Raw genomic sequence first — 25,950 nt, forward strand, 5'->3', positions numbered from 1 at the left:
ATGCTTGCTCTATCTACATAGCTCCGACCCTTACGCGACGTCACGGGAGGTGCCCCACCCTCCCCGCGCCCAGCAGCTGCTCCACCAGCAGACCCTAGGCGAGCTCAGAGTGACAGCTGTGCCCGCCCCGTCCCTCCAAACCCCACCCCTGCGGGCGCCCCGGCCCTGGCCTCGGCCCTGGTCTGTCCGGACTGCGCCCGTTCTTACGCTGCGTCAGGCTTAGGAGTTTTGTCCGAGTGCCGAGCACCCTTTTCGAATTCATCGCTGTCGATACACGCAACATTTAGGGTCATCCAAGAGTATCTTTATACGGGAACTAAGCAAGACCACCTTCAGCACAGTGCACTCACGTGTGCGTAGCTCATTATTTACGTGGCTTTCTTCTGCCCAGACTCTGGGTCTGCTCTGATACAGCTTCCTCATGGAAGTACCTCCCAGCACAATTTCTGGCGCAACGGCTAAAAGCAGTGCCCTGGACCCCTACTACGACCTGCGGGCCAAGCTGGAGAGGAGCCAGCAGAACGTCTAAGACCTGAGAGAGAAACTCCTCACTGCCAGAGCTACTGTTTACTTCCTGGCCATCTACTCTTTGAACTGGAGAAAAATCAGGGGAGAGCGAGCACACAGTCCCCACTACCACACATTCTGCAGTCGAGTTTCCCCCATATGGGGAAGTCGCAGGGGTTAGCACTGCCGCAGTGAAATGGACGAGCCTCGCCCTGGGAGCACGGTTACCAGAGATTGGCAGGGTTCTTGTCTGGGCCCAAGCAAGAAATCAGGCGTGAGACAGAGAGTAAGCGGAAAGCAAAACAGCAAGGTTTATTAGGGCAGGGCCAAAGTAAAAATGGATGGGCACCTCTCCAGACAGACCCTGAGAGAGAGAGCCCAGTCAGTCCCTCAGACTGGGGGAGAGTGAGGTTACATGGTTGAGTGGAGAGAGTACACCTGGGCAGGCCAGGCGGGTGGCTCAGCTGCCAGGCAGAGGGTTGAGGCCAGGGACTTTAAAGGGGATGGGCCTTGCCTTGCTGCCTCTGCTCTTCCCGGAACAAAGGACTTTTTGGATGTAAATGCGAAAAGTTCCTATCTGAGTTTTGCTTCTGAAGTTCTCAGAAGCAGCAGGAAGCCTGGCTGCCATTGCCCTGCTTAGAGGAAGGATGGGCGGGACCCTCTGGAAGATCCCTAGGATGTTTGAAGTGCACATACTGGGCTGCACCTGGAAGGTGATCAGGCAGAGGGGCGGGGACCCCCACCTGGCAGGTTACTGGGTAGAGGGAGCAGGGCAGGATGGAAATACTGGGCTGCCCCTGGCAGGTTATTGGGATGACTTTGAGATGCATATGCTAGACCTACATGTCAACTCTTTAGGCCTTTGTCACACACACATAGCTCATATGTGATTTCCTACCTACAGAACCACTTGCGTGATCATGGTGTCACCCCTGCCAGGTAAGTATGAGTTCCACCCCTTCTGTCCCAGCACAGCCTCACACAACTCTCTGTGCACACACACAGTGAGTTCCTCCCGTTTCCTGGGCTCTCCTTGGGCTGATCCTCAGATCCCAGCGAGTTTCCTGAAAGAGGCTGTGATGTGACCTTTTGTCCCCCCGCACCGGGAGCCTGAGCAGCTGACCCCGTTGGCCCCAGCTGCATGGTCGCTGTCCCCTCTGGGGCCACCTTTTAAAGATCTACATAGAAATGGATAAATCCTTGCCACAGAAGGTCCAATTATGACAGAGAGTTACACATGTGAGACTGTGCAGAGGAAGACTAAAGATGTTCTGCTTGCATGGGCAAGACACCCATCATGGGAGAGACAAGGAATCAGAGAAGGGTGGGAATTAGACCAGGTGTATGCAGTAGCTTCTAATCGTGCTATCATGTTGTAATCACATGGAGAGCCTATAACTACCACAAATGGCTGGTTTCCGTTCCTAGCAATCTCAGTTTGAAGTGGCTTCAGGTGGGTTTGGAGCATTAGTAGTTTTCAAAGTACCCAGGGGCTTCTAGCCTTTGGCTAGAGATGACAAGGAATGTGAATGTGCTCAGGTCACCAGTCTAGAAGTATCCCAAGCGTGAACCTTCTTCATAGAAGAGTCCTAACAAGAGATATTGATAGAATTCTTCCTCTTTCAATGATCATAAGGAATGAGAAATGAGCATTTTTTCACTTTTCATTAAAGAATTTTTGGTTATTTCCTGAAGAGATCCCTGGAATGCCCTAAGGAGAAACAACTTTGCAGAATGTTGCTTTCCCCTGGGCACAGGGCATCAGCCCAGATCTATGCCTTGCTCTTTAGTTGGCAGTTTCCACTTTCTGCTTCTGCTCACTTCTTTCCCCCACCTGGCCTTCTATGTGTACAAGAACATTGACAAGACTCACCGGGCAAAGCGTGTTCCTGTCCCAGCCAAAGTCATGCTCACCCTGTAGAACTTGTCCAGCTTCCTCCAGGTGGAAGCCCTCCCTCCGACTTCCCTGACAATCTGAGACATAGCAGAAAACATGTTGGTATCCAGCTCAGGCTTTTGACCTCTAGGTCATGTGGGGTTAGTCCTTAGCCCCTTGTCACCATGATCTTCTCACAGTCTTGTTATTGTCCAAGGACCCTGGTGGCTCTCATACTGTAGGGCTCTCCCTGTGGCCCCACCCTCCTATGAGATGGATTTAGGAGAATTTTCCTGCAAATGTCTTCTCTTTGCTGTAACAAGTCTGTGAAAGTGCATGTTTGAGATATGACTCTCATCCCGGGACCTGGCAAAGACCTTTATTTTCCCCAGGGGCAGCACGGAGGTTAAACTGAGGCTGAGGAGGAGCTGGTGAGGGTCTGGCTAACTCACCTACAGCAGAAGCTGGGAGCAAGGCTGTTGGATTTTTTTTCTAAAGATGAACTTTTCCTGTCCACTGACTTGTCTTTGTATTTTTTTTTTTTTTTTGACAGGCAGAGTGGACAGTGAGAGAGAGAGACAGAGAGAAAGGTCTTCCTTTGCCGTTGGTTCACCCTCCAATAGCCGCCGCGGCCGGCGCGCTGCGGCCGACGCACCGCGCTGATCCGATGGCAGGAGCCAGGAGCCAGGTGCTTTTCCTGGTCTCCCATGGGGTGCAGGGCCCAAGCACCTGGGCCATCCTCCACTGCACTCCCTGGCCACAGCAGAGAGCTGGCCTGGAAGAGGGGCAACCAGGACAGAATCCGGCGCCCCAACCGGGACTAGAACCCGGTGTGCCGGCGCCGCTAGGCTGAGGATTAGCCTAGTGAGCCGCGGCGCCGGCTACTGACTTGTCTTTGGCAATTCAACATAAAGCTGGACATCTCTGAAACACAGGAAGCCCCAGGCTTCCAGACCTCTAGGCTAGCAGGCTGATTCAGGTAAGCACCAGGAAGACACTTCCCCCACACCCTGGTGTGGGAAGGGCCTTGGATGAGAGAAAATGAGGCAGAGAGAAAATGAGAGGCATAGAGAGAGGACCCCTATCCAATAATTCACTCCTTAAATGTGCACAACACCTGGGGCTGGGTCAGGCCAAAACCTGGCTCAACCCAGTCTCCCCATGGATAGGAGAGGCCCACGTGCTTGCGTTCACCTCCCCTTCAGCAGATGGCAGCTGAGGTCTCTCTGGGTCCCTTTAGCTGTACCAGGACTGCCTGGAGCCACCCAAACTCCCGCAGCTCCACATATGCCTGGAACTGCCTTCCTGGCTTTTTCCTCTCTGAGATTTCCTCCAGCCCCCTTGACTTCCCAGCTGCTGTGGTGGCCTCGACCTTGTCCAGCAACTCAAAATTAGCTCTCAGCCACATCTGTGAAGCTGGAACAGCGGCTCCATTCTTCCAGGAGGCTGCCTGCAGTGCCCAGAAACTTGAGATCATTTTTTAAGAAAGATTTTCCAGGCCTGCGCCGTGGCTCTATAGGCTAATCCTCCGCCTACCAGGGCTGGCACATCAGGTTCTTTCTAGTCCTGGCTGGGGCTCTGGATTCTGTCCCAGTTGCCCTTTTTCCAGGCCAGCTCTCATCTCAGCATTGTAATTCATTTCATCCATGCCCTTCCTTTGATCAAGTGATTGGTCCATGCTGAATTTGTTTCCTCTTTACTAAAATGGATCAGTTGGAATTCCTTGCTTGTGAGTTGTTTCCTTTCAGTGTTCAGGTTATGCACCAGATAAAGCAGATGCTGGTGTTGGGAAAGTGGATTTCTCTGGCATCACTCTGTAGAGAGAGACTCCCTCCGGGAACATTTGAGCGCACCAGAGGCCCAGGCCTGATGGTGCCTGGGCTGCACTCTGGGTGGGATGGAGGTGGACAGGGTTGCCTGTCCTCTCCCACCACACTGCAGTGGGGTCTGCAGGAGGAGCATTAGTGGGAATCAAACCACGCTCTGGTGGGCAGCTTTGGGGTGGAAATGAAGGTTCCAGCTGGAGAAATCCTGAAGGCAACTATGCAAGGGGCCTGTGAGCTGGAGAAGACACTATAGACATCCTGCATCTACATCGGGAACACCCTGTGCAGGGGATAGGAAATCCTTCCAAGGCTCTGCTATCCAGGTGAACCCAGAGGCCTCCTGGAGCAATTCTCCCAGAGCTTTCTGAGTATACACGCAGAAGGTTCAGTCTCTGCTCATAGAGTCCCATGTCTGTGATGTCTGAATGGGCCTGTTTAGTTTCTGACTCACTTTCTATTCTCACTTTGCAGAGAATCACAATGAAAAGAGACAGACAAGAGACTCTGGCCCACAGGTAACTCTGAATGCTGAGGGGCTGGTGATGGAGCTAGGAAAACTAGAGAGGATTCCAAAAGCAAGGGATCCAAAGAGAGCTCAACATTAACACCTTGAGCAACAACACCAAAGCCAACCCAGAGACTGCAGATGGGACCTCTTTGTTCATGGATATATAAGGATGTGTCCTAACTCTATTGGAAACCTGCTCTACTGGGAGCTCATACATTGTTTCCATTTATTAGTAATGTCTCAAGTTCACTTTTAGTCAGTCTGACCTAAAGGGAAACAAAGCAGTGGCCCTTGATTTCTGTGTGAGTTTTCATCCTTCATGACTGAATCCCAAATTCTGATGCATGATTCATTTCTGCAGTTTTCCTGAGATTTGTTGGCAGATGTTTCATTTCCAGAAAGTTACCTTGAAAAAGAAACTCAAATGGCATCAAATATCTGGAGAAATCTCAAAGGTAGAAGAGCCCAGGGAGGTTTTGTGGTCTCAGGAACCAGTATTCAAAGAGTCACTTCATGTAATATAAAATACAATGCTTTATTTACACATCTTCTGTTCACTGTTTTGGATCTCTAACTGGATTTAGGGCAGTTCCTGAGTCTGCTTCTTCACACTGAGCTATGTGTCAGTGCACTGAGCACCTGCCGCAGTCTCTACCCCAGCTCTAAGCACACCCTGCCCTTTTAACCAAGTATTAGAAAGACAGAATGGGAGCTTCTTTTCTCTGCTGCAGGCTCAAATATCAAGAACTTCCAGAAGGCACAGGATGATAGGCAATTGAAGATACTCACCCACAAACAGGGAATGGATCCCTGTAGGTACCAGTGAAGTGAAGTTCATAATATCAAAACTAGAAACTCACAGTGAGACCGCCGGTGGGAAAATACCATGCAGGGGTTAACAGAGAGATGGAGGTGTGGGAGGGAGGGTGGTGGAGGGAGAGAGAGAGAGAGAGAGAGAGAGAGAGAGAGAGAGAGCCTATAAAGTCAGACTCAACCTCTGCTCCTGAGATTCAGCAGAAACCTGAGCCCATGTGAGCCACCAGCTCAACAGGGGAAGATTCTCTCATCTCCGCAGACAGGTGCAGATGGCCTAATTGCTAGGGGCACCGCTCCTGCACTATCTGTCACAGAGTAATAGGGGCGGTGATCTGCACCCCTCAACTACAGGGTTTACATCCCACCAGCCATTCTCTGAGAACCCCGTTGGGGACGCGAGGAGCCCGTGAGGGTAACAGAGTGAGGGCATTTCACTGACTTATTATCAAACGGGGTAAAAGTGCTGACGGCGGTCCTTGGGTGGGCTCGAAACACCAAGCTTTCAGTTAACAGCCGAACGTGCTAACCCACTGCGCCACAGAGACACAGCTTCTGCCCGCACAGGGCGACGCTGCGAGCTCCAGAGCCCCGGGCACCGCGGACCGGCGAGCAGGAGGCACACTGTTCGCCGCGAGGGTTACCTGTGCGTTGGGAGTCGGGTGGCCGCGGGAAGCCGCGTGGCATTCGCCCGCCCGCCGCAGGAGCCCGCTCCCCGCAGACGCCCGGGTCCGAGTCCCACCGGAGAGAGTGGGCCGGAGGCCGCGGAGCGCCCGCGTCGGCGCCGCCTCCACTCAGGGAAAACCCTGCCCCCGCCGCCCCTGCCGCCCGCGGGCATCGCATCGCGTATCCAGCTCCGGGCTCCCCAGGGACAGGGTCGCGGTGATGGCCGCTCTCGGGTCCCTTCGCAGAGAACAGGGTTTGGCCGTCACGGGCTCTCCGTGGGGACCCGAGGACTCCAGGCCGAGTCTGCCTGTCCCTCAACCCCTCAGCTGCTAGGCCACCAGACCCCTTTGCACAGACCTGTGTGCTGCGGAGGGGATGGTGCCCATTGGGGATGAGCAGAAGAACACACGGGTTCCTGAGAGTCCACGACCCCCCACCTTCTAGTTCTGCTATTGTGACTTCAGACCGTTCCCTGGCAGCCTGGGGCCTCGGGCCACACTCTTTTGGCAGCGTCTGTGTATGGGCAGTGCCTTCAGCTCAGACCTCTGGCATCTTGGCCCTCACATTTGTCTCTAAGGAGTCTGAGAGTTGTGGCTGCTGACAAAGTTCCTCCCAAAAGTAAGTTAGAGTGAGATCTGCATTCCTGACTCTCTTTACACCCCCTCTTTGATGTGAAGAAGAGTTACAGAGATACTAATTGTATCTGGTATCACTCACACCTTAGAGCTGAACAACTTGGTGAGTGTAGGAGCTTACCAGGCAAGACCACCGTCAGCAGATTGCACTCCCGTGTGTGTACTAAGCAAGACGACTGTCAGCACAGTGCACTCACGTGTGTGTAACTAAGCAAGACCACAGTCAGCACAGTGCACTCATGTGTGTGTAACTAAGCAAGACCACTGTCAGCACAGTGCACTCACGTGTGTGTAGCTCATTATTTGTGTGGCTTTCTCCTGTCCAGGCTCTGGCTCTGCTCTGACACAGCTACATCATGGCAGTACCTCCCAGCACTGTTCCTGGCACAATGGCTAACAGCAGTGCCCTGGACACCTACTACGACCTGCGGGCCAAGCTGGAGAGGAGCCAGCAGAACGTCCAAGACATGAGAGAGAAATTCCTCACTGCCAGAGCTACTGTTTACTTCCTGGCCAACCGCCTGCAGAGGCATGGTAGGTCTGCAGAGCCGCGGGCCCAGACTGAGAAGTGGGGGTTCCCTTCCTCAGAGAAATGGACACTCTCTACTTTATCTTCCCTGTTCTTCATCAAAGTAAACTCCTGACTGTACTCTGGGTCGGTAGGTGCCTGTATTTCATCCTCAGCTTGCCGCAGTGGAGAAAACAGAGGCACAAAGATGAAAGTTTGCAGGGACAAGGTAGGGAGGAGGAGACTAAAACCCCAGGTGAGGCAGTAACTGCTTCTTCTGGCACAGGAACCTGTGTCAGCTCCTAGGAACCAGGGCAGCGCTGTGCGCTCCACTGTCTCAGCATTCAGTTCAAACTCTTACTAAGCACCCATCTACAGGTAGCTTCACTTGGCCTGAAAGGGGTAATGATACCCGCCTGCCTTCAAGGAGCTCGGGACTGTCTGTTCCCAGGCATCTGGCACTGAGAGCAGCCCTGGCAGGCACAGAGGGAAGCCCTAATGCCTGCAAAAGTTTCTTTTCCCCAGAAGTGCAGAGAAGCCATTGCTCATTCTCTGCTTACGAGAAGGCCATGTCCAGGAGACTCTGAGACCTATGCCACCCTTTCTGTCTCACCCTGCACAGGAACTTTGCAGATAGCCAGCAAGGGCAGGTGGCCCTCCAGGATGTGGCCCCCAGACATGAGCATGAGGAGAACAAGGCCAAGTGCAGAAGACTGCAGGTCTCAATCGCAAGCCAGGCCAGTGTAGGTGCTGGCTCCCCGTCTCCATAGCCAGCTTTACCATTCGGAAATCTACTGGAAAATCTTAAAGCTGCTAATAATAGAGGGAAGAGGGGGAGGCTGTAATTCCTGTCGTGTACACGGGAACAAGAGCTTGCGAGGGCAGGGATGCTACAGGAGGGCACCTGCTACACTGCAGTTGTTTGCTTTCAAATTTCAACCATGATTTTTCAGTTGATCAGTGTGAGTATGGGAGGGCTTCAAACCTGTGATGCTGTTTATTGTCATACACAGTGAACAGTGAAAATTACAGCTTCCCTGACAATGAAATGCAAAATGATCTTTAAGACATCGCATTATCAAAAGTGTACTACAATTAAAGGTGGATATCTCAGGGTTTAGGCTGTCACTTGGGACACCCACATCCCCTGTTGGAATGTCTGATTTCAGTACTGGCTCCTCAGGACAGGTGTCATGCCCAGTGGGCTGTAGTGCAGCTTGGGATGGCTGCATCCCATGTGGGAGCGCATGGGATATAGTCTTGCCTTTGCTTTCTGATCCAGCTTTTTGCTAATGAGCCTGGGAGACAAAAGATGATGGCTCAAGTAAGTGAATAGCTGACACCCTCATGGAAGACCCAGATGGAGCTTCAGTGTTCAACCTGTGCCCAGACCTGGCTGTTGTTGGTGTTTGGGATCTGACTCAAAGTACAGCAGATCTCTCTTTAAAAATAAAACAGGGGCCAACACTGTGGCATAGCAGGTAAAGCCACTGCCTGGGGGGCTGGCGCTATGGCTCACTTGCTTAATCCTCTGCCTGTGGCACCAGCATCCCATGTGGACACCAGGTTCTAGACCCAGTTGCACCTCCTCCAGTCCAGCTCTCAGCTGTGGCCCGGGAAGGCAGTGGAGGATGGCCCTAGTGCTTGGGCCCCTGCACCTGCGTGGGACACTAGGAGGAAGCACCTGGCTCCTGGCTTTGGATTGGCACAGATTTGGGGGGTGAACCAACGGAAGGAAGACCTTTCTCTCTATCTCTCTCACTGTCTCACTGTCTCACTCTATCTGTCAAATTAAAAGAAAAAAAAAGCCACTGCCTGCGGTGCTGGCATCTCATATGGGTGCTGGTTTGAGTCCTGGCTGCTCCACTTCTGATCCAGCTCTCTGCCTGGCCTGGGAAAGCAATAGAAGAAGGCTCAAGTCCTTGGGCCCCTGCACCCATGTGGGAGACCCAGAAGAAGCTCTAAGCTCCACACAAAGAGAGAGAATTTTCATTCCTTGATTCCCTGCCCAAGTGGCTAAAACTGACAGGGCTGGACAGGCCAAAGTGAGGAACCCAGCATCCATGTCTCCACTTTGGTGGCTGGGTTCCAAGTACATGAGGTATCTTCCATTGCCATCCCAGGAGCGCACTAGTAGGAGCTGGATCAGAAGTGGGGCAGCCACGCCTTGAATCAGCGCTTCCATATGGGCTGCAGCTCCCACGAAAGTTTTTTAAATCTTCAAACTATTCAGGGATTACTGAAACTCCACACAGGAGAACCATCAGTCCTACAGTCCTTGGTGTCCTCCCAAACAAGGAAATCACTGCTGCAATTCCCAGGTCAACGTTTCATTGAAGAAGCCCCAGGGCTTGCTGCTTGCAGTGGCCCATGACTTAGATGAGGCCTAGGAGATGTGAACCCTGGCATTGCCTCATTCAAACCCGGTCCTCTTGTCACGTTGCTCTACCTTCCATGAACTTCTCGTTCCTCATCTCTAAACTGGGGAACACTCAGGAGTCCAAGGAGTACAGGAGTGACAATCCCTGCACATAGCCTGGTCCCTGGGTTTCCTGTGTGGAGGAGGGGACTGTGCGTCCTCCCCAAAGACAGTGACCTCGGCTGCATGGCCACCTGTCCGCTGAGGAGGGCGCGACTCTGTTTCCTCAGGGTGTGAGGAGTACAAAGACCTCATTGCATCGGTGCTGGAGGAGAAGCCTGACTTTGAGGAGATGCGATCAGCTGCGAGGCTGGGGTAAGGAGCAAGTCTGTGCAAGGAGAAGTGGAAATATCCATGACTATCAGTGGGGTTGTGGGGTTGGGGTGAGGTAGGGCGTGGGGTTCTCCATGAAGTAACATATGGGTAAAACGGATCAAATGCCTGGGTAGGACACTACAGTGCATGTCCAGCTGTGTGTCCCTGACCCATTTTCTTAACTTTCCTGGGCTGGCTCACCTGTAAGAGGAAAGTGCTGACAGCATCTCCTGCAGAGGTTCACGAGGTCACACTCACCAGTAAAGTGGTTGGCACCATCTCTGACACACATGGAATCTCAGTGATCTGCTGTACTTGCTAGACTTGCTCTTTCTTATAGACATGGTGACTGTAACTAATGGCATTTTCTAGAAAGATTTATTTGTGTATTTGAAAGTCAGAGCTACACAAAGAAAGGGAGAGACAGATGTTAGGGTGGGAGAGATCTTCCATCTGCTGGTTCACTCCCCGGATGACCTCAAGTGCTGGGGCAGGGAATGGCCAGAGCTAGGGGCCAGGATCCTCTTCCTGTTCTCCCACATTGGTTGCAGGGGCCCAATCACTTGGGCCAGACTTTGCTGCTTTTCCCAGGCTGTCATCTGGGAACTGGATTGGAAGAGGAGCAACTGGGGGTCGAACCTGTACCCATACTGGATACTGGTGTCCTGTCAGTTTAACATTTACACCATGGCACGGGCCCCATTAATGAGCTTTCCTACAACAGATATTTTCCAGCTTTTACAGATATTCTTTCATTTTAAAACTATTTCCTCTCTACCAATTTTTTAAGCACTATAGGGCTATTTAGTAAGTGCATAATTGTGCAGCTATTGCCTGGAAAATGAATTATTACTTTTCTCAAGGCCAGCATTTCCCTTCCTAGAGAGTTTCTAACATAGGGTAGATTGTGGCATTCAAACTGTCTTTGAGCACTTTGCTGAAGTGATCCTATACAGTCATGTGTGTAAAACCCATGCAAACAGAGATAGGACTTGGAAGGGGGTACAGGCCTGAAGCCCCTGTTTGATTCTCCTGTAGGCCTTGACTTGCCCCACACTTTGTAGCGTTTCTAGGGATTAGAGATTGACAATGTTAGAACAACCACTTGGCTGACAGAAAGAGAACATTCAGGCATCTGATAGGGTGGGTGACTCTAGAGGCTTGGTCCAGCTTCAGGATTCTGTGGTTCTCAGCATTAACTGGATGCCCCATGTGTACCTCTACTGAGTGCTGTAAGCTGAATAACACATGGCCATGTCTGTCCAACAGAGCTCACATCCTATACTGGGGCAATGAGAAATGCTTCAGGCTTTAGAAAACAAGGAAATCTCACAGAGATGACACAATCATCATCTGAAGCTCGTGTACTATCCTTGCATTCCTACTGGTTATCCTCATCTTCGTGACATTCTTTTTTGCTGTTGTTTTTTTGTTTGTTTCTTTGTTTCTTTGTTTTCAGGCAGAGTTAGACAGTGAGAGAGAGAGAGAGAGACAGAAAGGTCTTCTTTCTGTTGGTTCACTCCCCAAATGGCTGCTACAGCCGGCGCTACACTGATCCGAAGCCAGGAGCCAGGTGTTTCCTCCTGGTCGCCCATGTGGGTGCACGGCCCAAGCACTTGGGACAACCTCCATAGCCTTCCTGGGTTACAGCAGAGACCTGGACTGGAAGAGGAGCAAGCAGGACAGAAACGGCACCCCAACCAGGACTAGAATCCGGGGTGCTGGCACCGCAGGCAGAAGATTACCCTAGTGAGCCTCAGCGCCAGCCTATCTCCATGTCATTCTAATGAATGTTGCCTTCATGGCCTTTATGGGACTTCCCACATCTCAATGCCAGCAGGCGAGCTTGCTCAACACAGATGTTCCTTGCCCTATTGGCATACTGCTTGCTGTTCACTACATGGATGTGGGCTGAGGTGAGGGACTGAAAGGGCATCTTAATCATAGCAAAAACAAACAAGCACAGGGCATCTGTGCACATTCCCCCTGCCAAGGCAAGCCTCACAACATACACCAGCATGCACCGTGGGCACTGCCCTTTGGCAATTCTAGTAGATGGCTCTGCCGAGGCTCCTGTGAGCTGTCATTCAATCTTACATTTCTGTCTTCTTCCCTACCTTAGGGGACAAGACTCCCTAGTTCAGGCTCGGGCCAGAGAACTCACCCACTTACGGCGCAAGATACAGGAAGGGAGAGAGGTCTGCTCCCTCTTTGCCCAGCACCTGAAGGACACGGGCCAGGCTTTTGAGGGCCTCCTCAGGAGCACGGACGTTGCCCGCCACCACAGACAGAGATTCTGTGAACAGTTGGCCCAAGGAAGCCAGCTGGCAGAGAGCCTTGCCAGAAAGCTCACGGCGGGTAAGTGGCTGCAGCTCCAAAGGCCCTTCCTCCTCCAGAGTGCCTCACAGGAGGGAGAACCATGCCCTTACCGCCCCAGCTCATTCTTTTGCTCTTGTCTGTGGCACTTCATTCACATGTGTTGTGGACTTTTCAGAGCACTCAGGTAATTCATTTGAGTTATTTTTTCTGGGGTTCCATCTACAGTCACTAAGAAAGAGTACAGAAGACTGACTTCATCTTGATGAGCATGGCAGGAAATAGACCTCTTTTTTTTTTTTTTTTTAATTTTCAAAGTCAGAGTTACAGAGAGAGAGGGAGAAGATGGGGAGAGATCTTCCACCTGCTGGCTCACTTCCCAGGAGGCTACAGTGGCAGCACTGGGCCAGGCTGAAGCATGAGCCAGGAGTTTCATCCAGGTCTCCCATGTGGGTGGCAAGAGCCCAGGCCATGAGCAGGAGCTTGATCAGAAGTGGAGCAGCCAGGAATGCAACCAGTGGCTCTATGGGATGCCAGCACTGCAGGCACTGGCTTAGCCCTCTACACCCCAAGGCTGGCTGCCAGATTTCATTTGTGAAATGGCTTTTCACTGGATGTATGATTCTAGATTAAAAGTTTTGTTTTGCTTTTTTTCTCCAAAGATTTACTTATTTATTTGAAGGCAGTGTTACAGAGAGGTAGAGAGAGTGAGGTCTTCCATCTGCTGGTTCACTCCCCAAATGTCTACAACAGCCAGCGCTGTGCCGATCTGAAGCCAAGACCCAAGAACTTCTTCTGGGGCTCCCATATGGGTGCAGGGTCCCAAGGGCATGGGTGGGCTTCCATTGCTTTCTAAGGCCATAGCAGAGAGCTGGATTGGAAGTCGAACAGCCGGGTCCTGTACTGACCCCATAAGGGATGCCGGTACCACAGGCAGCGGTGGCTTTACCCACTATGCCACAGCGCTGGCCCTGAGACTCAGTATACTTTCAAATCTAATTTTATACATATCTTACTTCCTGTGAGCTGGAAAAGAAGACACTGTAGACATCGTAGACACACATCGGGAACACCCTGTGCAGGGGATAGGAAATCCTTCCAAGGCTCTGATATCCAGGTGAACCCAGAGGCCTCCTGGGGCAATTCTCCCAGAGCTTTCTGAGTATACACGCAGAAGGTTCAGTCTCTGATCATAGAGTCCCATGTCTGTGATGTCTGAATGGGCCTGCTTAGTTTCTGACTCGCTTTCTATTCTCACTTTGCAGAGAATCACAATGATCAGAAATCTGGAGACAGAGAGGAGACCCTGGCCCAAAGGTAACTCTGAATGGTAAAGGGGCTAGTGATGGAGTGAGGAAAACTAGACAGGATTCCAAAAGCAAGGAATCCAAACAGAGGTCAAAGTTAACACCCTGAGCAACAAGCAAAGCCAACCCGGAGACTGCTAATGGGACCTCTTTGTCCATGGATTTTACAAGGATGTGTCCTGTCTCCAATGGTCACCTGCTCTACTGGGAGCTCATACATTGTTTCCATTTATTAGTAACGTGTCAAGTTCACTTTTAGTCAGTCTGACCTAAAGGGAAACAAAATAGTGGCCCTTGGTTTCTGTGTGATTTTAAACCTTCATGACTGAACCCCAAATTCACATGCCTGTCTCTTTCTGCACAGTTTTCCTGAGATTTGTTGGAAGATGTTTCATTCCCAGAAAGTTATCTTGAAAAAAACACAGAAATGACATCAAATATCTGGAGAAATCTAAAACTTGGAAGAAATCAGGGAGGTTTTGCTGTCTTGGGAGCCAATGTTCAATGGGCCATTTCATGTAATATGAAATACAATGCTTTATTTACACATCTCTGTTCACTGTTTTGGGTCTCTTACTGGATTTAGGGCAGTTCCTGAGTCTGCTTCTTCACACTGAGCTATGGGTCAGTGCACTGAGCACCTGCCGCTGTCTCTACCCCAGCTCTAAGCACACCCCGCCCCATCAGAAGTGGATGCTACATTTCCTCTTGATGCGATGGCCTCTCTGGTGTTCGTGCCACTTCCATGAGCTTCAGATCAGGACCTGTAATGAGCTTTGCTTCCAGGTTGCCTCAGTGACCTCTCTTATCTTGCCTCTCCACCAGGCCCCACAGAGAGCACCAGGGGGAGGGAGGGAGTGTGGAACCTGAGGACGCAGTGGATGAACGGTATCTGACTCCTTCTGGCCAGCGCAACTGTGATCAGCCTTCCAGTAGAGACACCGTCCTGTCTGAGGCACAAGAAGCCACCTCTGCTGAGGACGCAGGCCGTGAGTCCTCCTCTTGTAAATAAAGTACAGCTCAAAACCTTCCAGTAGCTTCTTCCTTCTGCATGCTCACCACTTCTGTCTGAACTGAGCTGTAGCATCTGTGTAGACAGGCCTAGAAGCTTCTCCTTGAAAAGGCATATAGGCTGAAAACAGCGCTGGGCTCAGGTGTCAAGTGCAGTCCTGGGTGGGTCAGATGATTTTCAGTGTTCCTGGTTGACATCTCACCTGAGTCACCCTGCCACCACTGGCATAGAGCATCTGATGCACGCACAGCGGCCCATAGAGGAGAGTGAAGGGAGCACGGGAAAGTTTCAGCCAACTCCACAGTCCATGTACACAACCTGCCTCTATTGGGACAGCTCTTTTCCTGAGATGGTCTTTTTTTTCCCAGAGTTATCTATTAGTTTGAAAGGCAGAGTTACATTCTGGCAGAGAGGGGCAGAGCAAGAGAAAGAGAGAAAAAGTGAGAGAAAGAGAGAGGTCTTCCATCCCCAAATGTCCACAACAGCAGAGCTGATGTGATCTGAAGCCAGGAGCCAGGAGCTTCTTTTGGGTCACATGCATGTGCAGGGTCCATGGACTTGGGCCATCTTCTACTGCTTTTCTAGGCCACAGCAGAGAGCTGCATCGGAAGCGGAGCAGCTGGGACTAGAAACCCTCCCCCCATATGGGATGCCACTACTGCAGGCAGTGGCCTTACCTACTATGGCACAGCACCAGCCCCCCGTGCTTGAAATGGTCTTGATAATTATAGTCTGTGGATGGAATACCTGCATTTTCCAACCATGTAGGAATGCTGCCAGCCTTGCTCAGTTATCAGGCATCCTGTCCCCTTTCCTCCTCCCCAGGTCCGATCAGAGTGACAGTTGAAAGGTGATTTTCCTAAAGGCAGGTCTCTGATGCTGCCAACCCCTGGTAAATGGCCACAATGTCACGCTTTGTGCAGCAACACAAAGTTTCTATTTTTTTTCCCCTGAAACATGAGTGGTTTATTCTCATTGCTGCATTGCCATCCAAACCAAGAGCCGACATGTCTGGTGAAAGAAAGGCCATGAGTAACCATGGTGCCAGCAGCATGCTCCCCTCCCAAAACCCCCAGGGGCCAGAGCAGCTCCTGCATGGACAGAGGAGCCCCCTGGGCAGCAGCATCACTGGTGTGTGTTCAGAACACAGCTTCAGTCTTTGTCTTCTCTCTCTTGATGTCCAGCTTCCCTTTTTTGAATTTTTGTGTATATCCTTTTCTTGGCAGGAGAATGAGACTGTATTAATTCACTCAGGACCCACTGGGCTATTTGCTTAGCAATATAAACCCCGTCAGGCTTGTCTTTCTCCCTCTCCTTCACGTGGCAGGTATAAGTAGGTGCCCTTTATTACTCAGATCATCCTCCTAGGAAGGAATCCCCATTTCCCTTTCACATTTCACCGTGAGCTGCAGAGGAACTGTTCACCATGTGTTGAACTGGTCTGGGCGAGGTATGTAGTAGAGGAAAGTATTTCTAGTTCCTGCAGGTCACACCGAGGAGGTGGCCACAGCTTCCGTGGGAACTGTCTGGCCTTACCTGGAGGCTGTAAGGTCTTTGTCCCTCCTCTTTGCCTCTCCTCCACCTCCCATGCCCTTGGGTGGAGGCTGTCCTGTGAGAGTGCTCAGCGCTTGCCCATTCTTCACTTGAAACCCACCCAGGGACTGGTGTTCCCTGATGAGAGCATGACATAGGCAGAGGGGTAGGGAGAGGCAGGGATCTTGTAAGGCGGCCTCTGGCTGTCCCATAGTGACAAAGATTCTTCCTCCCTTCCCTCATTTCACGTCCTGGTGGACTGCTGCAGAAGATGAGATGCAGAAACTACAGCAGCATCTGAAGGAGACCATGGTGGTCAACGTCAGCCTGCGACAGATGCTGCAGCGTCACCTCAGCACCGTGGACAGAGACAGTGGTAGGGGGACCAGAGGGGCCTGAGTCTGGCAGTGGGTGTGTTTCCACAGGCAGGCCACTGGGCCAGAGCTTCACAGAATCTAAGCACATGTTAGACCTGCTTCACCCACTTCATACAAATGGCCTGGCTAGAGAGTGAGCACCGGTGCTGTAACTCCTATTCTGGAAGCCACCAAATAGGCTTAGGTAGAGACTTGACCACGCTAAACTCTTCCTCCCACTTTTAGCCATCTGACCTCCAACCATGTTCCTGCCTCTGACTCTGTGCACGGTCTGCGTCTGTCGGCTTATGTGAGTGTGGTTCAGTAAAACCCAGGTTTCCGAGCCCCACGTGCAGCAGTCTCCCCCGCTGCCATCCTCATCTGCCTCCTGTGTCTCATTTGCTCCTTGCTCCTACCTAGAGCTCCTCGTGGATCCTAGGGTACTTCTGCCTCAGCCCTCGCCTTCCACTGCTCTCATGCCAAGGCCACCATGCTGCATCATTGGGTTGGGCCCCAAAAGTGTGATCGAATCTCACACACAGCCCAGTCTTCCTCATATTGCAACACCAGGTGTGAGAATGATGTGAATGCTGGAGCCGGAAAGAAGGTGACCATGAAGCTTGTTCCCCATCAGCCTGTCAGTGTAGCCCTCAGGCCCTGCAGTGGAGTTCAGGAAATTAGCAGGAAGCCTTCCCTTAAGCGAATGTGAATGCCTTGCCTGACTGTAATTCTCTCCTGGACAGGATGCACCTCCAACCTTTACTGGCAGGTCCTGGATTCCATTGTTCAGCTGTATGATGAAAACAGGGTCCTCAGGGAAAAATACCAAAGACTCCCTGTGTGCAGGAACCCTGCATGCAGAGGTAAGTGGTGAGGGCACAGCGGGAGGTCTTTGAAAATGTTGCCTTCAATGAGTCTTCTCATGAAAGAAACTACACAGAGAGCTTTTAGGTCTTCTTCTCCCAAAGAGAACCCAACAACAAGGAAAGCAAACCTTTAGGGAATAGCTTCTGGGTTTGCATTTGCCTCCCCCACAATGGATGGAACAAATCAAAACAAAACCCCCAATCCTTTCCTAAGAAGATGGGTTGATGGGAAACATCTAAGGTATGAGAAATGAGCGTTTTTCCACTTTTCTTTTTTTTTTTTAATTTTTTTTGACAGGCAGAGTTAGACAGTAAGAGAGACAAAGATAGAGAGAAAGGTCTTTCTTCCATTGGTTCACCCCCAAAATGGCTGCTACAGCCAGTGCACTGTGCTGATCCGAAGCCAGGAGCCAGGTGCTCCCTCCTGGTCTCCCATGTGGGTGCAGGGCCCAAGCACTTGGACCATCCTCCACTGCCTTCCCTGGCCACAGCAAGAGAGCTGGACTGGAAGAGGAGCAACCGGGACAGAACTGGCGTCCCTACCGGGGCAAGAACCGGGATTGTCGGCACTGCGGCTCACTAGGCTAATCCTCCACCTCATTTTTTTTTAAAGAACTTTTTGGTTAGTTCCTGAAGATATCCCTGGAAACGCCCTGAGGAGAAATTACCTTTGCAGAATGTTGCTTTCCCCTGGGCACAGGGGCACCAGCCAAGAGCTATGCCTTGCTCTTTGCTTGGCAATTTCCCTTTTTCTGCTTCTGCTCACTTCTTTCCCCCAGCCCTGCCTTCTGTCTGTACAAGAACAGTGACAAGACTCACCAGGCAAAGCGTGTTCCTGTCCCAGCCAAAGTCATGCTCACCCTGTAGAACTTGTCCAGCTTCCTCCAGGTGGAAGCCCTCCCTCCACCATCCCCAACATTCTGTGATGTACCAGAAAACATGTTGGTGTCCAGCTCGTGCTTTTGACCTCTAGGTCATGTGGGTTTAGTCCTTAGCCCCTTGTCACCATGATCTTCTCACAGTCTTGTTCTTGTCCAAGGACTCTGGTGGCTCTCATACTGTAGGGCTCTCCCTGTGGCCCCACCCTCCTATGAGATGGATTTAGGAGAATTTTCCTGCAAATGTCTTCTCTATGCTGTAACAAGGCTGTGAATGTGCATGTTTGAGATATGACTCTCATCCCGGGACCTGACAAAGACCTTTATTTATTCTCGAGGGGCAGCACGGAGGGTAAACTGAGGCTGAGGAGGAGCTGGTGGGGGTCTAGCTAACTAACCTGCAACAGCAGCTGGGAGCAGGGCTCTTGGCATCGGGAGGTGCTGGGCCCTGTGTCCCACACCACGGGCAGCTAGCACACTTCAGGAGACTCTGCCTTGCATGTGCTAGCGCCACCGTCTCCTTCCGGCCTGTGGTCCACTCCTGTCACTTCTCCCCTTCCCCTCAGTCGGGCTCCCCCTGGCCTCCATCTCCATCAGCTCCAGCACCAGCCCCAGGCAGTTATCAGCAAGACCACACAGAAGATTGTTCATGAGTTGTTTTTGTTTGTTTGTTTATTTCAGGTAACAACTGAAGCATTAAATGACTTGTTTAATTTCAATACCAAAAGTTAAGTCACCAATAATTCTCCAACTGATGAGAAAATAAAACACCAAAGCAAGTCTAAATCAAAGAAGTCACCATCTCTGAGAACCAAATTACACCGCAGGACCAATGGACCCTTTGCTTGGGGAAATCCCAGCCCTTCCGTCTGCAAATGTGATAGCCCCTGAGACACCAATGCCCAGATCAGGAGAGGATCCTCAAAGGCCCTCATCCTTTTCCCTCCCCACCACAGCCTGGAAAGAGCAAAGATTTGAGTCCAAGAACGGGCAGAAAAAAGTCCCTGCAGATGGTTTACCAGCTCTTTGGCACATGTTCATTTTACTTGAGCGGTAGGGTTTAGAAACCTCAGAAAATAAATTTCATTTTACATACATTTTGTTGCCTATCTTTTTTGTACAAGTTGAAATTAAAACTTTCTTTCTCCAGCTTGAAACAGCAATGTTAATTCTTCTTTTTAAAGGTGTTTTTATTTGGAAGGCACAGTGACATGCACACACACACAGAGAGAGTGAAAGAGAGAAAGAGATAATGATAGAGATAGAGATATAAAGAGAGAGAGAGAGAATCTTCACTCCCCAAATGCCTCCAACAGCCAGGACTGGGCCAGGTGGAAGCTGGTGCCATGAGGCCAGTCAAGGTCTTAGTCCTAGCTGGCAAGTAACCCAGTCTGTGCACCGTCACTGCTCCCTCTAGGTACATTAGCAGACAGCTGGACTGGAAGTGGAGGCAGGTCTGATACTCGGCTCTGATACGGGATGCAGGTGTTCCAGTGGCAGCCCAGCCTATGGCACCACAATGTCTGCCCCTGAACTCCCATCTTTTTTTCTAATACTCAGATTACTTCTTTTTATTAAAGATTTATTTATTTTATTTGAAAGTCAGAGTTACACAGAAAAAGGAGAGGCAGAGATAGACAGAGAGAGACAGAGAGAGTGAGAGAGAGAGAGAGAGAGGTCTTTAATCCACTGATTCACTTCCCAGTTGGCTTCAATGTCCAGAACTGCACCGATCTGAAGAGAGGAGTCAGGAGCTTCTTCCAGGTCTCCCACGCAGGTGCAGGGGCCCAAGGACTTGGGCCATCTTCTACTGCTTTCCCAGGCCATAGTAGGGAGTTAGATTGGGGGTGGAGCTGCAGGATCTTGGAATGGTGCCCATATGGGTTGCCGCACTGCAGGCAGCAGCTTTACCCGCTATGGTGCAGCGGTGGCCCCTAAACTCCCATCTACATAGGTGTACTCCTGTATACTACAGAGTGGTAGCACCAGTCCAGGTGCATCAATCATTCCAGAATCAAATGTCACTAAGTCCCTGGGATTACACAGAAAAACTGCATTGGGTCCCCCACTCTGACAACTGACATAGGTCAGGCAAGAAATTCTGTGTTGTAGGAGGCAGGTCTGTAGGGTGTGTAGGAGAGCAGGGTCACACAGGTTCACTGCTAGAAAACCCAAGGCAACAGTCATAAAATGTTTGCAGAGTCTTGAGAGGTGGCTCTTCACTCCCGATGTCAAAAGTCTTCCTGAGGACCCCAGATTTCCATATAAAGGTTTCAGTGTAGCGCACAGACTGAGACATGTGCCCAGATTGCACTGGGCATTTTCACAAACTTCAGTCTTGTTTTATTTCTTTTTTTGAAGCTAAACTTTTCCTGTCCACTGACTTGTCTTTGGCAATCCAACATAAAGCTGGACATCTTTGAAACACAGGAAGCCCCAGGCTTACCAGACCTCTAGGCTAGCAGGCTGATTCAGGTAAGCACCAGGAAGACACTTCCCCCACACCCTGGTGTGGGAGGGGCCTTGGATGAGAGTGTGCTGCAGATGGTGATCTCCATGTGCTGGTTCAGTGAATGCTGACGTCCATCAGCGACAAACATAAGGCAGAGCCCCACAGTTTCCATGCTGGGCGTCAGCCGGCTCTTGACAGACTTCTGTTAAATTTTCATGCACACTTTCAAAATCTCACTTTTTACTGCACTGTAGTGTTGTATAGCCTGGGGTGTGTTGCTTGTGGGACTGGTCATAGTGACAGGGGCCTGAGTGGGAAATGGAGATGACAACAGCAGGCCCAGAGGGAGAGTTGGGAAGAGCATGGAGCATAAAACGACCCTTCCCTGACCGGGAATCGAACCTGGGCCGCGGCGGTGAAAGCACCAAATCCTAGCCACTAAACCACCAGGGACACACAGCAAGCAGTGTCTGGTCTGTTTCCCTAGCAGCAGAAGCTGGGTTGGACACACACATAGGAGAATTAATCCATGTTACCACACCTGGGCCTAGTCCTGCCTTCAGGGAAGCCCTGGGAGGCCACCCCCTGCAGATTCCCGCCAAAGTGTGAACCACACTGGATGCACCAGGAGCCCCTTCCCTCAGGCAGCCAGGTGCCAGGCACTCTGGCATTTGAGATTGATGGACATGGTTACAGCTGCCACCCAGCCAGGTAGCTGCAGCTGCAGGACCTTGACCCTGGCCCTTTGCTTCCATCTGGCAGTCCCCTGCCCTGGCTCAGCAGATCCTTTTATGGGGACCTGGAGGGCTCATGAGTTTGGGTTTAACAATTCATATGCACAGAAAGAAGTAAATGAGAAACTTGGACAAATTTCAGAAGTAAAAAAAGCATTCAGATCCATGCCTAATTCCTCAATCTAACCCAGTACACATTTTTGATTCAATTACTATGAAAAGGAAGGAGAAAAGAAAAACCCCTTTCACATATAGCTTTGCTGTAGGCCATTGCTGAAAGTTCAGAGTTGCCCTCTATGCACTAAACGTCAACTAAGCACCTCAGATGCAACTTCCCCGAGGGATTTTGTCAGACTCGTGCGGTCTTGTGTCTGCCTTTCGGAATGCAACAGGCGCAGCAATGAACTAGGGCCTGGTGAGGTGAGGAGAGGGCCGCGAGGAGATGGCAGTGTCCTGCCCCATGAGACTTGCCCGGTCCTCTTTGCTGGGGCAGCATAGCTTCGTCTTGGTGGAATTGTTACCGAAGAAATTGCAGGGTTCTTGTCTTCGCACAAGAAAGAATTCAGGTGTGAGACAGAGAGTAGTGGGAGGTAAAATAGCAAGGTTTATTAGGGCAGGGACATCCGTAAGGACGGATGGGCACCTCTCCAGACAGAGCCTGAAGACTGGGGCGGGGGGTGGGGGGAGGAGCGAGGTTACATCTTGAGTAGAGAGATTACACCTGACCAGGCCAGGAGGGCAGCTCAGCAGAGAGGCAGAGGGCTGAGCGCAGTCCGGTTGAGGCTGGGGGTTTTTAAAGAGATGGGTCTTGCTTCCCCACCTCTGCTCCTCTTGGAACAAAGGGTTTTTCGATGTAAATAGAAAAACTTCTGAGTTTTCCCTTGAAGGTCTGAAACAAAGGACTTTATGGATGCAAATGTGATCAGACAGGAGGAAGGGAGCAGGGTGTTTGAGATGCAGATAGGCTGCACCTGGGAGATTGTGGAAGATTTGTCCAGCAGAAAGGGTGGGGACCCCCACTGGGCAGGTTATGAGGTGGAAGGGGGCAGGGCAGGGCTGGATGTGAATGCCGGGCTGCCCCTGAAACACCATGGGGATGACCTTGAGATGCAGTATATGCTAGACATAGATGTCTTCTCTTTAGGCCTTTATGTCACACACACATAAGCTCATAACTGACTTCCTGCCTAACAGAATTAGACTGAAAACCGTCTTTCTAGCACCAAGTGGGGCTAACACAAACGACAAAACGCGGTAAGCGTGGCTGATGGACAGTCTCCGGGACGCTTCGCTGGGTGCACACCTAAGGCTGCTTTGTGCTACTTCACCAAGGGCCTGAGGTCCCCAGGCGCGACCTCGAGGCCGGAAGTGGGCTGGGGGGAGGGGGAAGGGCGCGGCCCGCGGGGACCCTGAGGGGCTGTGCCCATGCAGATGAGGCCACGTGTGGTGGGGAGGCTGCTGCTCCAGCACCTGCCCCTGATCCACGCACGAGTCCCACGCTGTGGAAATCCTCCTGGCCTGTTGCGGGACACTCGCTGGGATCTGCGGATCTGCGCAAGGAGAGCCTGGGGAGGAGAGGAAGTCAGCGCATGTGAATAGAGCGAGTTGTGCGCAGCTGTGCTTGGGCAGAAGTTTCCGGAAGTCATACTTCAGCAGAAATCAGCTTGTGAAGAGCCCTGGCAGCTCTGCCAGACAAGAGTTGGATCTCCAGCTTCTGGAGAACCCGCACTCCCTGCGGCCCCGCACCCCTGCGCCTTACCGCGCCCTCGCACGTCCCCGAAGCAGCCTATGGAGCTCCTCCTCCGGACGCCCCTGGAGCTGCCGGGTGCCAGCCGCTCCCACAGGAGCCGCGCAGCCAGGGCCCCGCCACGGTCCCTGGGCCCGGGGCAGGCCTGGCAGAGGCTGAAGCGGAGGACTGAGCCGACGGAGGCGTGCGAGGACAGCCCAGTGCCACTGCCGGGGGGCGCGAGGGACATGGGTCTGCTCGCCTTGGTCCGCGCCGCTTACTTGAACTCCGTCACCAGGAGGAAGGACCGGGTGACAGCAAGGCCCGTCCTCGAGCCACAGGAACACACGCGCTCCTGGCGGGTTAGATGTGGAGTCGAGGAACGCCCCGGCGTCAGAGCCCTCGTGTTTGGGATTGTTCTGAGCGTGGGGAGGATGGGGACCGAGCTCCAGCCGAGATGGAAACACTCAGGGGCGGCAGGGTTTTGGGGACTGGCTCGTGGTGGTCTTTGGGGGAACTCAAGACCTTGCTTGAGAGAGATTCCCTCGGGCGTCTGTGTCCCTGCTTGCGTGTGCGTTGTCGTTGGAGCTCGTAGCGGCTCAACTCAGCTCCTTGTACCCTGGGAGCCTCTGGGTCTCCCTCCCGCCGGCCACCCCCGGGTGCCCAAGTGTCTGCGGACACCTCCCCTGAGGCCCACCATCTGTTCCCTAAGGCTGCGTGGTTTCTAAGTTCAGCTGAAAGCCAGGCTGCCTGCGGGGCGGGGCTCTTGGTGCACCCGGTGCGGTTCGCCCTTTGTTGAGAATCTGCAGGGGGCGGCCTCCCAGGATTTCCCTGAAGTAAGGACAAGGCGCAGCTTGAAACATGGATCTTCTTATACGTACGTGTTTAAGGTAGCCGCTGCTGCTAGGGAAACACACCACAAAGGCCTTACTGTGTGTCCTTGGTGGTCTAGTGGCTAGGATTCGGCGCTTTCACCGCCGCGGCCCGGTTTCGATTCCCGGTCAGGGAAGGGTCCTTTTATGCTCCCATGTTCTTCGCAACTCTCCCTCTGGGCCTGCTGTTGTCATCTCCATTTCCCACTCAGGCCCCTGCCACTTGACAAGTCCCACAAGCAATATGCCCCAGGCTACACAACTAGGTGGCCTAAACTCTGTCACTACAGTGCAGTAAAAAGTGAGCTTTTGAAAGTGTGCATGAAAATTTAACAGAAGTCTGAGAAGAGCCGGCTGACGCCTAGCATGGAAACTGTGGGGCTCTGCCTTATGTTTGTCGCTGATGGACGTCAGCATTCACTGAACCAGCACACTCTCATCCAAGGCCCCTCCCACACCAGGGTGTGGGGGAAGTGTCTTCCTGGTGCTTACCTGAATCAGCCTGCTAGCCTAGAGGTCTGGTAAGCCTGGGGCTTCCTGTGTTTCAAAGATGTCCAGCTTTATGTTGGATTGCCAAAGACAAGTCAGTGGACAGGAAAAGTTTAGCTTCAAAACAAGAAATCCAAACAAGACTGAAGTTTGTGAAATGCCCAGTGCAATCTGGGCACATGTCTCAGTCTTCTTAGGGAAGGATTTTGGGTTTGCTTTTGATTTGCTCCATCTGTTGCAGGGGAGCCAAATGCAAACCCAGAAGCTATTCCCTAAAGGTTTGGTTTTCTTGCTGTTGGGTTCTCTTTGGGAAAAGAAGACCTACAAGCTCTCTGTGTAGTTTCTTCTTGAGAAAACTCATTGAAGACAAAGATTTTCAAGTTGTGATCCTGCTCCAGTCTCACGTTGTGAAATCAAGACTGTAAGCACTTACTACTGAGATTGTACTGAAATAATAGGGGTCGTTGCTTCTAGCAAAGGTTCTTGTTTCTTTGATTTTTTTAAAAAAGATTTGCTTATTTTATTTGTGAGGTAGAGCTACAGGGGTGGGGTGGAGGAGGGAGAGACCATGAGAGAGTTGTTCCATGCCCTGGCTCACTCCACAAATGGCCACAAAGGCCTGAGCTGGTCTAGTCTGAAGCCAGGAGCCAGGAGTTTCCTCTGGGTTGGCCATGTGGGTTCAGGAGCCCAAGTAATTGGCCATCTTCCACTGCCTTCCCAGGCATATCAACAGGTAGCTGGACTAGAAGCGCAGTTGCCTACCCTGAAAGCAGCCTTCATATGGGATGTGGGACCACACACCAGCCCCTGTGTTTTTTACTCAGTTTACTGTCCATGCTACAGGTCAGAGAATTGTGTGCTTCTCACTACATTTTGAGGACAGAAGTCTAGGAGAAAGTCTGCACAGAATAGAGAGGAGGCAGCCGGCCCTAATTTGTTCAGAGAAAAGTAATCCCAGAGGTCGGTTGGTCGACCAGCTGCCTGCAAATACAGGCTGGAACACATGGCAGAAGGGCCTGAACCCCAGTGGCCGCACCTTTTGAAGGAGGCCTCAGGCTGGGGGTGGGGGTAGGGAACAGCATGCAAAGGGGATTCAAGGAATTGGGCAAGGCTTTGGGAACCTGAAAAGAATGCAGGGTGGGGCCTGCGCTGTGGCTCACTAGGTTAATCCTCTGGGTTCTAGTCCTGGTTGGGAGCCAGATTCTGTCCCGGTTGCCCCTCTTCCAGGCCAGCTCTCTGCTGTGGCCAGGGACTGCAGTGGAGGATGGCCCAAGTGCTTGGGCCCTGCACCCCATGGGAGACCAGGATAAGTACCTGGCTCCTGCCATTGGATCAG

At 51.8% G+C, this 25,950-nt stretch overlaps 1 protein-coding gene and 1 non-coding gene across 2 annotated transcripts in view; both read left to right on the top strand.

Annotated features, from left to right (window-relative positions):
- Positions 1 to 7,187: 7,187 nt before the first annotated feature.
- LOC138843266 (uncharacterized) overlaps positions 7,188 to 25,950 on the top strand; it is a 47,341-nt gene continuing 28,578 nt past the window's right edge. Inside the window, exons 1-7 of the mRNA XM_089299389.1 lie at positions 7,188 to 7,365; positions 9,989 to 10,073; positions 12,196 to 12,431; positions 13,655 to 13,706; positions 14,531 to 14,685; positions 16,510 to 16,617; positions 17,341 to 17,460. Of these exons, the coding sequence (XP_089155515.1) occupies positions 7,188 to 7,365; positions 9,989 to 10,073; positions 12,196 to 12,431; positions 13,655 to 13,706; positions 14,531 to 14,685; positions 16,510 to 16,617; positions 17,341 to 17,460 (934 nt within the window). The remainder of the gene's footprint in view (positions 7,366 to 9,988; positions 10,074 to 12,195; positions 12,432 to 13,654; positions 13,707 to 14,530; positions 14,686 to 16,509; positions 16,618 to 17,340; positions 17,461 to 25,950) is intronic.
- Positions 24,191 to 24,262, top strand: TRNAE-UUC (transfer RNA glutamic acid (anticodon UUC)). Its single transcript has one exon. It is a non-coding gene; the product is annotated as a tRNA-Glu (tRNA).

The sequence above is a fragment of the Oryctolagus cuniculus genome, chromosome 7 (assembly GCF_051225735.1).
Source record: "Oryctolagus cuniculus isolate XC-2025 breed Fujian yellow rabbit chromosome 7, ASM5122573v1, whole genome shotgun sequence".
NCBI lineage: Eukaryota > Metazoa > Chordata > Mammalia > Lagomorpha > Leporidae > Oryctolagus > Oryctolagus cuniculus.